Source organism: Triturus cristatus, chromosome 7 (genome assembly GCF_964204655.1).
Source record: "Triturus cristatus chromosome 7, aTriCri1.1, whole genome shotgun sequence".
Lineage (NCBI taxonomy): Eukaryota > Metazoa > Chordata > Amphibia > Caudata > Salamandridae > Triturus > Triturus cristatus.
In genome coordinates this window covers 319,356,594-319,372,337 of record NC_140590.1, presented here as the reverse complement: position 1 = coordinate 319,372,337, position 15,744 = coordinate 319,356,594, and the positions used below count along the sequence as shown (strand labels likewise).

The window sequence follows — 15,744 nt, the reverse complement described above, 5'->3', positions numbered from 1 at the left end:
TGATCCTCCAATTCCTCACAGAGGAATTCACACATTTTGTCGAACACATACCTCTGTTTTGGGGCGTCCCATTGGTGAAACACGTTAACAACTGACCCCACATCATAGAGTGAAGGGAAAACAATCCACCTACGCTCCATATGATCTAATACCTCTTTCTCTTCAGGATTAGGCAGCTGACTACGCAACTGCTTTCGTTGTAAACCAGGGGTCATACTAGATGACCCAAAGAGAGGCGACATTAAACTAGTAACTACATTAGCTAGTCGTTGTCGCGCTGAAGGAGAAGTTGAGGCGAAAACGGGGGGAAAGACAGAGAGAAGAAAAGCGGATGCAGATACAGGTACCTGGGTAGGGTAGGGAAAAACGCCAGGGGAGGCAGCTGATGTACTAGGCAAAGTCGCAGGAAGCGCAGGGGCAACAGGTAACAAAACTGGCGGCCCTTGAGAGGGCTGCACTGTAGGGATAGGAGCCAGCTGAGGGGGAGCTGGCGGCTGTGGGAAGGCTTGCGGCACATTAACTGGAGGCTGCACATTCACAAGCTGTGGAGGCGCTGTGGCATTTTGTGCATACCGGGGTGGCGAACTTAGCAAATGGGACATTAGGCAATCCTTTTCTTTCTCTTTTGTCTCATCTTGTACAAGGGGTGACAAAACTGGGTAACATTTATCGATCCCTAGTTTGCGCTGTCTATGTAACTGCTCATTCATTTGTTCCTCCTCATTATCTTTAAATTGCACAGCTGCTTGCACCATTGATATACCTTTTTCTCTCTTATTCCTTTTTGCTAGCTTAATTTCCTTCTGTTTGGCTTCCTTTCGCCATAGGCGGAAAGAAACAAACATCGCCGGCCGGGCTTTCTATTTAAACAATTTAACTTCCAAATTATCTAAGATATCTGTATCGAAACTACCATTTTGGGGCCATTTTAAAACACCGTCCTTTCTGGTGTATCGGATCCATACTTCATTATACGCAATGGGGCCCACGCCATGTTTTACATAAAGCTCATAAGTTGGAGTTCCAATTGGAGGAACCGGACATGAATCCTCTAATTGGGAATCCCTTCTACAACCCAAACAAAACAATCTTCCAAATACACTAGAACCAGGCATCTTCGCTCACTAGTCTAGTTTCAAACTTCAAAGGATTATCGAATACGATAGTCTCGTGAATACACGAGTCCTCTGGCTTTGGCACTTGCAAGTTCCAAATCAAAGCGATCCCGAAGGATACCAAATTCCCGAAGGATACCAAACAAACTGGGAGACGCTCCACTTATACTTAACTGAATATCGATGATCGATGGCGTCACCAGAAGACTCTCTCGATTGTTTCGCTCTACCAAATCGTCAAGGGTCCAAAACAGGGCGATTAATCAGGGCAGCAGTCCTTCGTAGCCGTCGGGACGCGGAGAACCTCGCAGAAAAGACTTTCGGACCACGTCGACATGCAGGGGTCGATGAAGTGGCGGCCTTCCTCCGGAATTTCCACACGAAGCTCCTCACGAACCTCTGGCTTGGACCGGTACCGCTGAAATCGCCCCACATTGGGCGCCAACTGAAGTACTGGGTTTTTAAAACCCAGCGGTGCAGGGGAACACACCCTAAGACTTCGAGTTCTTCCTGTTTCAGACCCACAGAAACACAGAGTCTTCTAGGTGAAGTCAAAGATCTTGTTTATTGGCTGCAGACCAATTACAGGTGTCCGAGAAGTACAACACAATGTATGTTCTCAGGAGACTGCTTAAACTTACAGAAACGGCCTTCTCCTTATATACAAAATATCATGCTTCAGGCACACATTCCTTGTTTTACGATATGGTCATTCATATGTATTCATTACAAACGAAAAGGCAGAGTCATGATGACCATCCCACATTCCAGTTCAGCCAGCCCACAATTATTTACCCAGCGAGGCTCAGATCCCACATCAGATATCAACAGACCCCAATAAACACGGGCACCTCCTGTTTGTAAAACAAGCCATAAAGCAGGAAGAGTCAGGTGTGAAAGAGATAAGCCGGAGGCTTGTGTGGGATGAAAAGGCTTTATGGTGTGTCAAACCCTGATGCTAATCACAGGTGGCCGTAGGACGGGGAGCTCGTGGGACCGGACTGACCTGGGGCGGTGGAGCCAAGTTGCACAGGTCACAGAGAAGTCAAAGGAAGGCACATATGTTCTAAAGGCCGGTGTTTGTCCTTGATGTGTAGCCTATGTGAGGGCAACCATAAGATGGCCACCGCTCCAAGATGGAACCCACGAAGTCAACGTGAAATATCGTATACAAAGTGCATTTATCGATAAAACGTTATGCAAAGCACTTGTACATACTGCATTGGCCATTCGCGGTTCGCTAATACCCGAATAGACAGGGGGTAGGGCCCTGCCTCCTACGCGGTCCCAAATTTTAAAGTACCACACAGGAGAGGTATAGCCACCATCTTCCGGCAGTGCCAGTATAGTTAAACATGGGGTGCCAAAGAGTATCTGGATATACAGCCAGCTGTTTGTCAGATGGGGGAGCAAAAGCTGCATAATATTATTTTGCCTATAGTGCAAAAATCCTTCCACCGCTCCTGGGGTCCTAAGAGGTTGGATGGAAACAGCTTCCAAGAAAATACCTTATTCCTGCCCTCTTATGTCCTTTCTCAGGAGTCAAGTCCACCTAAGAATCCCGTCACAGTCACCTCTGTTCATTTGCCCAATCTAGTGGTGTGGTGGTACCCTATTTTCTGCTGGCCACTGATACCACCATAAAAGCTGTAGTAAATATGCTCTGAGGAGCACAGGGTTTACCTTGGGAACCTTATGTTCATGCTGTGTTCTACTTTCAACCACCTTTTTAGAGACCATTTTTCATAATAAATGAGACTTCGAAGTTTTTATTAAGTATGGTTTTAATAAGGTTGACATAGATCCTTTTGTACTGTGTTTCGGTGAGGACACCCTCCATACTAAACCACTCTGTTCATTTATTCCCTTTTTTCTGCCATATTTTTTGCTTCCTCTCTACATGGCTATCTTCTTTTACTCCTAATGCATTAATGGAATGGGGTGGAAGCACCGCTCACAAATCACAGGACCCACCTCTGGTCCCTCTGAGTGCATGTTATGTACAAGAACCGCACCTTTTGCGAGTAAATTTATAGATTAACACATTTTTATATCACAAATTTGCACAAATCTTGATGAATACCGAGCCATGTCTGTATATAATTAGTTTTTTGTTATGTGGAGGCAGCACAATATGTCATGTACACACTTGCACTCACCTGTGTATAGACTGATCGTGCAAACCTGGTACCCAGATTTCCATACAGTGATATTATATGGGCACCCTGGATCCAGTCCACTTACAAGGATGACATCAATGTAAGGTATGACTTGTCCAGCTGATGATGCAGCAAGTAGGGGCAGCAACGTGATGTTGTCAAAGCTGATGTTTTTTCTAATAGTAATGGTTGTCTCATTTCGCTCCCAATGGAGGCTGCGACAGTCAATCGGAGCCACTGAAATTCAAAACAAAGTAACTTTATCACCTGTGTCAATTTGGACAAAAAGACTGGACACTGCGTGGACAAATTATGGCTATCGAATAATGTGGTTTAGGACAAATGACAGTAAGGATAATGGCTGAAGCCTGCTACAGTATTTCTAATATTTTAGACAGGAATAAACACCCTACAAATATTCTGCATTTCAAGTTAATCTGTTTCTCCCAAATTGGCCGGTTGTAGAGCCCAGGCATGAAATGTACATCCTTGATGCCATTCAGATCAATACTTATGTTCCCTCCCAAACTATTGTAAGTAGGAGTACAAGTAGGGGGTGGAATATGGTTGTCAGCAGTGAAATGTATTGTTGAAGTAATGCGTCTTCCTCTTCTACTGTGAGTAAGGTCTACCAACCACCCTCCACCTTGTGGTGCTGGACGGAGATGTGTTTAGTACAGTGAAAAGCTTGCAACATGCTGGTGGCCTGGATCCTGCTGTGACTACATGCCAGTGGAGGAAGGGGCCCAGCTTTGTGACAGGGGTACTGCATTGGCATGATGTTCTGGTGCAAACTTTACTTAACCTTCAATGGCTTTGGTACCCTTTCCCTGAAGAGATTAGCTCTAGCAACTGGTCAATTTAAGACCTGCTTTAGCTTGCATTATGATCTTGGTGCTAACAATGCTAAGGAGTGGTGTTAACCAGTGTTGGCTTTAGAAGCTGCCTGAGCATAGCTCATAGTGTCTTGCTTATTATTTGAATATTACCCTGATGTTATTTCCTCCTTCCAAAGACCACCACATTGATTTTCTCCGAAGTGGGCACCAACTTGTTTGTTTTTATAATTACTAATCCCCCTTATCTGAAATAGTTCTTTAAAAGCCAATCTGAATTGTATACAAATATACAGTGTAACCACTTGTATTAGAATTCTCAAAACGGATGAACCAATATTCAGACGAAAAGGGAGCATTCCTGTTGATGTTAGGGCACGGTAACATCTTACCTATAGATTCCACTTGTGATACTGCTCAACTGAGGCAGATAAATGTACTAGAACATTTTGAGAACTTAACAGAGGACAACTTCAGAGATTTGGCCATAACTATATCACCTCTATCTCCTCAGGACCCGTTACCTCATTGGATTTGGAAATTACTAGCTGGTGAACTCCTTATACAGCTGTGGCAAATTTGTTGACAATCCTTGAACAGCGGAATGGTTCCAGTGCCCAGGAAAAGAGAAATAGTTACTCCGCTCTTGAAAAAGCCATCCTTAGATCCCATGTCTCTAAATAATTACAGGCCAATATAATCCTGAACGCTTTGTTAGTACAACACTCTCCCACTTTGTAGAAGCTAACCAAATATTGGAGGTCAAGCAATTTGGGTTTCATCCCGGTCATAGAACTGGAAATGCTCTGCTCACAGTCATGGATAAACTTAGAATGTGAGCAGACAAGGGCCAGACAGCAGTTCTGATCTTGTTAGATCTGTCTGCAGCTTTTGATATGGTCAACTAGGGCATTTTCCTGGACAGGCTTTCCTCAATTAAAGTTGGGGGCACAGTGGCAAAGTGGCTGTATTCTTATCTGTCTGATAGACAGCAGACTGTGTCTCTTCCTCCATTCTGTTCTGAATGTAGGGACATGGCATCCCACAAGGGTTTTTAATTAGTCTCATACTTTTCAACATTTATATGAGCCCACATATCTCACTCATCAAATCATACAAGGTTGATCTGGTTAACTACGCCGATGATACCCATTTGGTCTTTTCTCTGGAGGGAGATTAATCCCTACCACTAGACACGTTCCATGAATGCATGCAGGAGATTACAGTTTTGCTGAAGTCTAATACATTGTAGTTCAATGGAGACAAGACAGAGATTCTATGTTGCCTAGTGTCCAAGGTCCCGATCCCACTTCCACCCAACTTCTGGCTCATGCCCTCGGACAAGACTCTGGTGCCCTCAATGGCGGTTCAAAACTAAGGTGTAACGTTTCATAGGAAGCTTAGTTTAGAACCTCATGTCAACAAGATGGTAGAAACTTTTCCATAATCAGAGCACTTCCTAAGATTCTCCCATTCCTTCCTATTTCACCTCGACAACTGGTGGTATACATAGTGTGATTCTGAGTAGTTTGGATTATTGCAATGCCCTGCTGCTAGGAGCTCCGAATTACCTAATCAAGCGACTACAGAGAGTTCTAGTAGTTGGTGCCAAATTGGCCCTTAATAGGCCAAGAAGGTCCTCTGCATCCCAGTCTTTGATAGCGCTACATTGGCTACCACTAAAACAAAGTAATGTTTAAATCTCTCTGCATTGCCTTTAAAGACCTTCATGTTGCTGGACCAATACCCCTGCAGAAGAGACTAAAATGGCATGTCCCTAGTAGGAGCTTACGCTCTTCCTCATTTAAGATGGCCCGTGTGACTAGATTAACAAAAGCCAGACTAGGGGCCGAGTGTTCATGATTGAGGCAGCCCGACTATGGAATGAACTTCCAACTGCCCTGAGACATTCTGTTGATCTAATACACTTTAGGAAGGGGCTTAAAACATGGCTTTTTCCTAAAAGTTAGAATGTGGTTCAAGATTTTAACGTACAATAATAGATGAACACTAGCACATTGTATGGCATCTCCTTCTTGTTTTATCAACAAGTGATACAGGGCCAGAATATCTGTTAAGTGGCAGTGTGCTTTACAAGTAGTTTAAATAAATAAATTAATTAAATATGTAAAGGGATTGAAGAGGAATATCTCCAAGAGCCTACAGGAAGACGAAGACACATTTAGGGTCTCCCCTCTGCAAGATGACACTGATGGAGCAAGGACTTGTATAAAAGGAGACTTGCTCGGAAGCAATTCCCTCAAATAACTCATAACTCAATAATAATTGTGTTTGTAAGTACTAATCTGCACCAGAAACTCGTACATTTGAATCTAGGGGAAGCTTGCCTATGTGTATTACTAACAAGTAACCCGTGTGTCTCTAAAATGGCTGCCAAACAAGGGATTCTGCATTGCGCATGCGTCTACTGCATCTACGTAGTATGACGTACTATCGCTTGGAGGGAAATCTTTGCAGCTGCGTTGTTGCTCTTAAAATGCCCGCTTGAAACCCACATGATAATGCGCACCATGTAAGTTTACTAAAATGCTAATGCGAAAGATTATCATAAGTAAATGGGAGTAGAGTAGAGATAGGTGGTATACAGTGAAACCATTTATTTTTTATTTGAAAATTCTTTTCTTTGACCTCTCTATTCGTTCGTATTTGAGCCTCCAAGTTGGACTGAAGCTCATGTACCATGTGACTAGTTCACATGCGCAGTAACAACAAACCAGGAACCGCGATGCAAAGCCTTAAATGCCATCCAAAAGAAAACAGCAACATGTCCTGGGAACCAGCATGATGTCCTGTGAACAGGAACCAAATGATATACAATGTATTGATTAAGATGTGAATACGGGTGGGAAATAAAGCTTGGGAAAGTAAATTAAGGGGTGGGAACATTAAACAATAAGCTTTAGAAAAATATTAAAACTTAGAATGGTGTGATGATCGTCTCCCCTTGCTCGTCCAATCAGAATTAAGCGTTTCATGAACTTGAAACATTTAGGGGTAGTGGTTACCATTAGAAGAGTATAATTGAGGTACTTTAGTTAGTTTAGTTAGTTAGAACGAGCTCATGCTGCAGAGATGGTGAGAGACTGAGATGCTGTCCGAGAATTGAGCAGATCCTAAAGAAGAACCGAACTATAGAACTTACAACCAAAGCTATGTTAGAAGACCATCACGGAAGAATTGAGGAAGGAAGTAGTTAAAGAACTAGAAGGAGATCGTGGAAGAAATGAGGAGGAAGAGAGTATCAGAGAGGGGTGCGACGCAGGCGTCGGATCTAGAAGAGGGCACCTTTCCTGTCCTGAATCCTGTCCTGAATCCTTTGGTCTCCTGACCTGTCCCAGGGGACCCAGTCCTGCTCCTAGGCCAAGGGGTTGGTTTCCCCACCATTCTAGGTAAATATAATTCTGTGTAGTACGTCATTGTACTGCTGTCTCTGTTTTCTCCTTTTTTCAGGTACTGTCATTATTATAACTTAGATCCATTGATCAGAAGAATTTATATGCGGACGAAGGGTCGGTAAGGATTGGTAAAGTAAATATACCTCGTAGGTATCATCACACTAAATTGATCCAAGCGGAGTTTACTAGCATTTGTATGAATGTTTATGGGCCGAAGTGAGTATGTGGATTGTATGGATTCTCTAGCTGGCAACCACTCCGCTCCATCAGTTTTTCTGGTAGTAGAGAGGATGGTTAGTTTTAGTTAAGTTAGGTGTATATATTGAGATCTGAATTTAATGTATTAACACATCAGTTTTGTACTTTGTTATATGTTGTCTGGAAATTTCCGGGAATAGTGAATAGCGGGTGGTAACTGAAAGCCACAGTGCAGTGAGGTTACTCGTTTGCTTAAGGTAACACTGAAAAGCTATGCAGGGCTGACAGTGTTGAGTTAGGGATTAATTTGTATAAAAGTGAGAGTGGTTGACAGCAAAGAGTTCGCTAGTAAAAGTTTGTTCTTATATCACCTAGGAAGGGTAATTCCGAAGGAGTAGCAGGTTCATCAATGCTTGAGTGAAGAGAAAGCCGAAGGTTTTACTCAGTGTGTGAAGAGTAAGCGGAAAACTTTGACTCGCAGTAAATGTAAATCGATTTTTATTTAGGATTTGCTAGAGACCAATATATAAAAGGATCGACGACAAAAATGTACGGAGAAAAGAGGAAGATGACATTTATGCAGAAAATTAAAAATGATTTTAAAAAGCATGAACCCCTTAAGACTAGCTAGAGAATTCTTATTCCTCCCCGAAAACACCCGCATCATACATGATGATGGAAAGGGGCTATCATACCTGTGTATGGTTAGAAAATTGGATAGAATATACAAAAAGTGATCAAGTGCTAGCTTTCCCAGAACATGGAATGTTTAATGGACGGATTTTACATAATCTGAGATTGAGAATTAATGAATTAGAGCCCAGACCTAAAATAACTCAGTATGAGGCATTAGAAGAGTGGGAAACTGAAGCATTTGAGCGCGATAGATCTAGAAGTAGCAGAAACCTTAATGGATTTTATCCAAGACTGAAGCGTGAAACTCAAGATAGTCAGATGAAACAATGGAGAAATATCACCAGGTGATCACTTTCTTGAGAGGGAAAATTCCTCCGAAAGAAACAGATTGGGTAAAAATAGACAGACCAACCCAGGATAGAAATGTGTCGGTACATACTTATTATGAACGACTGCTGCAAATGTTTAAGCAATATAGCGGATTTGAGAATATCGGAGATAAAGCTACGGGACATTTTGAATATCGATTTGTGACAGGATTAAACCCAGAAATTGGAGACATGATTCGCCAACATATGTTGTGTTGGCAAGCAAGGCCAATAGATGATATACTCAAGTACGCAAAGTACTGCGGAGATGGAATTGACAATAAACGGAAAAAGTGGGAAGAAAAAGTGATGCAGGCCCAAGTAAAACTGGCAAGGCAGCGGGAACTCCAATTAAATGGTCAGACAGGAAATCAAGGAAAAGGGCAAGGTCAAGGTGAAAATAACGGGGGTAAACCGAAGGCAAGAATGAGTAGAGAGGAGGCAAAGAAAAAGTTTCCCTGTCACGGGTGCGGAAAATTGGGGCATTGGAAAAACGAGTGTAAAAGTATACAGAATAATAACGGCCCAAATAAAAATGTAAATCCACAGACCCAGAATGAGGTGATAATGAGCCAACCACAGCAGGTTGTTAATCTACAGAGTTAGTTGCCACCTGCCCTTATGCCAAATTTGGTGAACCAAGCCAAGTACAGTGCGGACACCGGATTTCAAGGAGGAAGTGGTAAGAAAAATTCTGTAACATCACAGTTTCTTTTACAGGATAATTATTTCAGTGAAAGAGCTCAATGACGGTGACTGAGGTGGGAGGAAGAGAAGTGCGTACTTGGCGCTTCCTTACCAGTAGATCAGTCAGGTCCATATATTGATGGTAAAGTAGAAGGAAAAGATATTACATTTTTGTTGGACACTGGAGCTACCCGTTCTACTGTGAGAACAGCAGACATTCCAAACCTACACCTCTCTGGAGATTCAATCCAAGTAGTGGGCGTTTCCAATAAGCAGATTAGAACACCTATTACAGAACCCATGGAGGTACGCATTGGCAATTTCAGGGAAATGCACAAATTTGTGGTGTGTGACTCCAGTCCTGTAAATTTAATAGGAAGAGATCTACTATGCAAAATGAATTGCACAATATTTTGCACACCGGACGGTGTTGCAATCTGAACCCCAGATGAAGACGGAGTCTACAAAATCATGCTAGCTAAACAAGGCACAGAAGTGGACGAGATGTATTCTCTGATGACAAAAGATGATTTGCCAGATGAGGTCAAATTGACAGTCAATCCAGATGTATGGGATTTTATAGGAAAAGACGTAGGACTAATGGCAAATGTAGATCCAGTAAAAGTAACCGTGAAGGAAGGTGCAGTCTATCCTAACACTCGACAATATAAAATGAGTCCCGAAGTTCAAGCTGGTGTAGCAGCAGAAATTGATTGAATGGTGGAACAAGGCATTCTAAAAGAAAAAATGAGCAGTCCATGCAATTTACCTATAATTGGCATTAAGAAACCCAATGGAAAATATCGGGTGGTTCAAGATTAACGAAAAATCAACAAGATTGTTGTACCATGCTGCCCTGTAGTGCCTAACCCAGCAGTAATTCTGTACCAGATACCATGGACGGCAGGATGGTTTACTGTAATTGATTTATGTCACTCTTTCTTTTCTATTCCATTGCATCCTGATAGCCAATATTTGTCTTCCTTTAAATTTGAGGATCGTATTTTCGTTTGAAATCGTGTTCCTCAAGGGTATACTGAAAGTCCTTCAACTTTTAATCAAATTTTGAAAAAGTGTCTTGAAACTTTAGTACTGCCTAGGAAGTCAGTCCTAGGGCAGTATATTGACAACTTACTAGTCGCATCTAAAACAAGAGATGACTGTGTTGCTGATTTGATTGCCTTGTTGAACCATTTGGCTGAATGTGGACATTAAGTGTCCCCAGAAAAATTACAGTTTTGCCGAACCGGAGTCAAATATCTTGGACACCTAATAGAACGGGGAGTGAGGAGAGTGACTCCCAAGAGAATAGAAATAATAAGACAGATGAAATTGCCTGAAACCCAGAGAGAAATCAGAATGTTCCTTGGAGTTGTGGGATACTGTAGGCAGTGGATTGTAGGGATTTCCTTGCTGGCCATATCCTTGATACAAATGACCAAGAAACGAGCAAAAGATCCAATAGAATGGGATGATGAAAGTATGGAAGCGTTTGTAAAATTACGAAAATGTCTGTGTGAAGCTCCTGCCTTAGGAATGTCAGATTACTTTATAAGGTTACAATTAGATTTTATTCAATTACCACCTTGCAGAGGTTTGAAGTATATACTTGTCATAGTTTGTTTATTTTCACGGTGGGTGGAGGCCTACCCTACTAGAAGAAATGACAGTATAACAGTTGCCAAATTATTGTTGAGAGAATTGATGTTTTCCAGTGACCTTGGAATCAGATAGAGGGTTTCATTTTAATAATAAAGTAATTCGACTAATCTGTGAAGCAATTAAAATTGAACCTAAACTGCACTGTGCATACCGCCCAGAGGCTTCTGGAGTGGAAGAACAACTGAATGGCACTATGAAAGCAAGACTGGGAAAGGTATGTGCATCCACCCCACTGGACTGGTCTGATGCTTTATCTCTTGTTCTGATGGGGCTCAGAAGCATTCCTGATAGGAATACAGGGTTGAGTCCCCATGAAATACTCATTGGAAGAGCGATGAGGCAGGCATGTATACCAGGACACAAACTGTTGAATATATCTGATGACTTGGTATTGGAATATTGCAAAGAATTGGCTGACCTAGTGCGTTCTATCTCTCACCGGGTTGGAGAAGACACAGTTGCCAGGCAGCCGTATCAAACACATGATCTGAATCCTGGTGATTGGGTGGTGGTGAAGGAACTCACTCGAGAGTCATATCTAGCACCGAGGTAGGGAAAACCACATAATGTTATATTGGTTACAACCACAGCAGTGAAATGTGCAGGCTTGCCTAATTAGATTCATGCAAGCCATACCAAGAGAGTACCAGCACCTAACACAGAAGGTTCCCAACTGACACAAGCAGTTGAGGCTAGTTCCTTCAGCTGTACCACCTTCTGCACCTGCAGAAGGTGGTACAGCTGAAGTATCAAGAATATCGGATCCTGAAATAGCTGATCAAGAACAACTGAGCACAAGTCAGGATGACTGGATACCAGTGCTTGACATACCTGAAGTAATTATGAGAACAAGAAGTCAAACAAAGTTAGAAAGGTAGGAAATTAGTGAGGACCAGATAGATATAGAAGAACTAGCTCAGGAAAGTGAAAATACAATGATTGGAGAACCTGAGCAGGACCAGATAAGGAAAGAAAAATCTACGGAAGTGGATGAAACCTTTAACGAGTCTGGGGAGGGACAGATAGGTCTAGAAGAACACGTTCGGGCTGCAGAAACCCAAAGTGCAATAAGACCTGAGCAGGGCCAGACAGGAAAAGAAGAACAGGGTCAGGTAGAAGAAGAAGAAAAAACTAAAATAAAACCTGAACAGGGTCAAGACAGGGATGAAGAACGCGTCCAGGCAGAAAAACACATTGCAAAGACAAGCCCTGGGCAGGGTCAGACAGAAAGGGTTACTGAAACCGAAAACGATCAAATAGTGCCACAACTTAATGAAAATGAAAGAACACTCGAAGACAGTGACAGTGTAGTACAATCAAAAAGGGTCAGAAGGGGTGACAACTGGCCAGGTGTTGTGAAAAGATTGAAGTAACATTTCAAAACAGTTAATCAAGAACCTGACCAAGTAAATGAAATTTCTAGTCAGTCTGGGACATCTGCTGTACAGCCAAGGTGACAAAGCCAAAGATTAAGAGTATTGAACAATAAGTTCAAAGGTCCTGAATAGACCTATGTAATTCTTGAAGATTTCTTGAAGAATTCTTGAAGATTTCGAGAATTTAGATTTAAATGAAGAAAGTGATGAAGAAGTAAGTGCAGAACAGATTGCCGAAGAAGTGAGACCAACTTAAACATTTCCCAAGAAATTATATTTCAAATCCTAATCTGAATTAAAGAAGAGAGATCTTCTTAGCCCAAGATGGCTGATGATAGGGCTGCTGGAAAACCGAAACGAAATTGTGTACACATATGTATATGTAGTATATTTTTAGTACTCATAATTTTGTTAGTCATAAGGAGCACCACATGAGTCCAAGAATTAAAGAGATAGATTTAGGAGCACCAGATGAGTTAGATGTACACCACACTGTGACAAATAATGACACTGCTTTAAATGTTTTCACAAATCTATTAGTGTAATATGTAGACACTATGGAAGTGAGTGATTGTTATGTATGTATGAAATTACCAGCATCAGTAGCGGAAGGTGTAACATACCACCATATTCCCTTGACCTATGGTATTTCTTGTAGCGTGTTAGCAAGTTTGTTTTATAGAACAGGAAAGTTACAATATTATTATTCTAATGTAGATGCGATTTTTTTCTGAGGTTCCTATGCGAAAGAGCATGAACCCAGTTCTTAGTACAAGGGATGCACAGTTTATGGGAAAATATTTTCTAACTATGAAAACAATAGATATAGCTGAAGCACACAAGCACAATTTAACATGTAAATTACATGAAGAAAAAAAGATATGTTTGAATTTAGTTGAGCAAAGGAGGCAGGACTTCCAAGGAAAGGCCTCTGAACCAAAACCTCAGATGCCTCAATGGGCTGAGAAAGAAAATATGTATACAACTGGCAAGACTCATGCTGCTATATCCCTAGACTTTGAAAAGAAAGGGAAGATCTGCCTCCATAGATTAAAGACTGAATATAACAATGTATATATTGATTCCAGTGAATGTGAACATAATGTTCTAGTAATTGGGGGATGGGGACTAAAAGGTGAAACAGATCCAGTATTTCCTGGAATTTATTATGTATGTGGAAACAAAGCATATTTTAGGCTGCCTGATCATTGGTACGGGAGTTGCTATTTTGGAATAGTATTCCCAAAAGTGTACCATGTGAAAAGAATCACTTGAAGCAATGAAAACGCAAAGGAACTAACACGTATGAAGAGAGCTAGTTTTTCAGAATTAGTAGGTGATATATTCAGTGCATATATTCAGTGCACCTTCAGTGGGAGTATTTCTAAACTTACGTAGGATTTGTCAATTATCTACAGTGGTTGATCTAATATCGACTGATACTGCTGGAGGATTCTTAATGATTAATACAGAATTGGTTGCGATCAGATCTATGTTTTTGCAAAATCGATTTGCTCTTGCTATATTATTGGCAAAAGAGGGCGGAGTCTGTACAATGTTGAAAGCGCAACATTGTTGCACTTACATTCCTGACAAAGGTGTTGAAATTGGGAGATATATTAAAAACATTACGAAATTAGAGGAAGATTTGAAACCACTGGAAGTTGACTGTGTATGGAAAAAATTAACAAATAGTATTACAACCATAGGCGGCTGGTTTTCTAACTTAGGTAATAGTCCTATAGGTCAAATAATACTACCAGTATTAGGTATAACACTATTAGTTTTAGCAATAATTACATGGTTCAAGTGTTGCAAGAAAAGAAAAAGATATACATTAAATGAAAAGGGAAAGAGAAAATACAATGAGATACAGTTAGAGGAGATGAAAGGAGCTCTATACAAAAAGATGAAGAATTTACAGATGGTGGGAAATTAGTGATGGCATAGTAGACTTGCTCAGAAGCAATTCCCTCAAATAACTCACAACTCCGTAATAATTGTCTTTGTAAGTACTAATCTGCACCAGAAATTCATACATTTGAATCTAGGGGAAGCTTGCCTATGTGTATTACTAAAAAGTAACCTGTGTGTCTCTAAAATGGCTGCTATACGCGGGATTCTGCATTGCACATGCTTCTACTGCATCTACGTAGAATGATGTACTATCGGTTGGAGGGAAATATTTGCAGCTGCGCAGTTGCTCTTAAAATGACCGCTCGAAACCCACATGATAATGCGCATGTTTTCCTGAAACTAAACCATGTAAGTTTACTAAAAGGCTAATGCGAAAGATTATTATGAGTAAATAAGTAGAGTAGAGATAGGTGGTATACAGTGAAATCCTTTATTTTTTATTTTAATATTCTTTTCTTTGACCTCTCTATTAGTTCATATTTGGACCTCCAAGAGGGACTGAAGCTCGTGTATCATGTGACTAGTTCACATTAGCAGTAACGACAAACCAGGAACCGCGATGCAAAGCCTTGAATGCCATCCAAAAGAAAACAGCAACATGTCCTGGGAACAAGCATGATGACTTGTGAACAGGAACCAAATTATATACAATCTATTGATGAAGGTGTGAATACGGGTGGGAAATAAAGCTTGGGAAAGTAAATTAAGGGGTGGGAACATTAAACAATAAGCTTTAGAAAAATATTAAAACTTAGCATGGTGTGATGTTCATCTCCCCTTGCTCGTCTAATCAGAATTAAGCGTTTCATGAACTTGAAACATGTAAGGGTGGTGGTTACCATTAGAAGAGTATAATCAAGGTAGTTCAGTTAGATAGAACAAGCTCATGCTGCAGAGATGCTGAGAGACTGAGATGCTGTCCGAGAATTGAGCAGATCATAAAGAAGAACCGAACTATAGAACTTAGAACCAAAGCTAAGTTAGAAGAACATCGCGGAAGAATCGAGGAGGTAAGTAGGTAGAGAGCTAGAAGAAGATCGCGGAAGAAATGAGGAGGAAGAGAGTACCAGAGAGGGGTGCGACGCAGGCGTCGGATCTAGAAGAGGTCACCTATACTGTCCTGAATCCTGTCCTGAATCCTTTGGTCTCCTGACCTGTCCCAGGGTACCCAGTCCAGCTCCTAGGCCAAGGGGTTGGTATCCACACCGTTCTAGGTAAATATAATTCTGTGTAGTATGTCATTGTACTGCTCTCTCTGTTTTCTCCTTTTCAGATACTGTCATTATTATAACTTAGTCTGAAATCTCTGACTTAATTTGATTTTCCTTCCTTAAAGAAAACGGTGTTCAACTGTACTTTGCATTCTTTGGTTCA

General features: G+C 41.3%; 1 protein-coding gene across 6 annotated transcripts in view; it reads right to left on the bottom strand.

The window, feature by feature from the left end:
* The window catches only part of LOC146809562 (uncharacterized), a 299,611-nt gene that overhangs the window by 82,601 nt on the left and 201,266 nt on the right, over positions 1-15,744 (bottom strand). For 5 of the 6 annotated variants that reach the window (XM_085616392.1, XM_085616393.1, XM_085616396.1 and 2 more), the window contains exon 4: positions 3,275-3,511. The exons of the other annotated variant lie outside the window; for it this stretch is intronic. In XM_085616392.1, the coding sequence (XP_085472518.1) occupies positions 3,275-3,511 (237 nt within the window). The remainder of the gene's footprint in view (positions 1-3,274; positions 3,512-15,744) is intronic. 6 annotated transcript variants of the gene reach the window in all.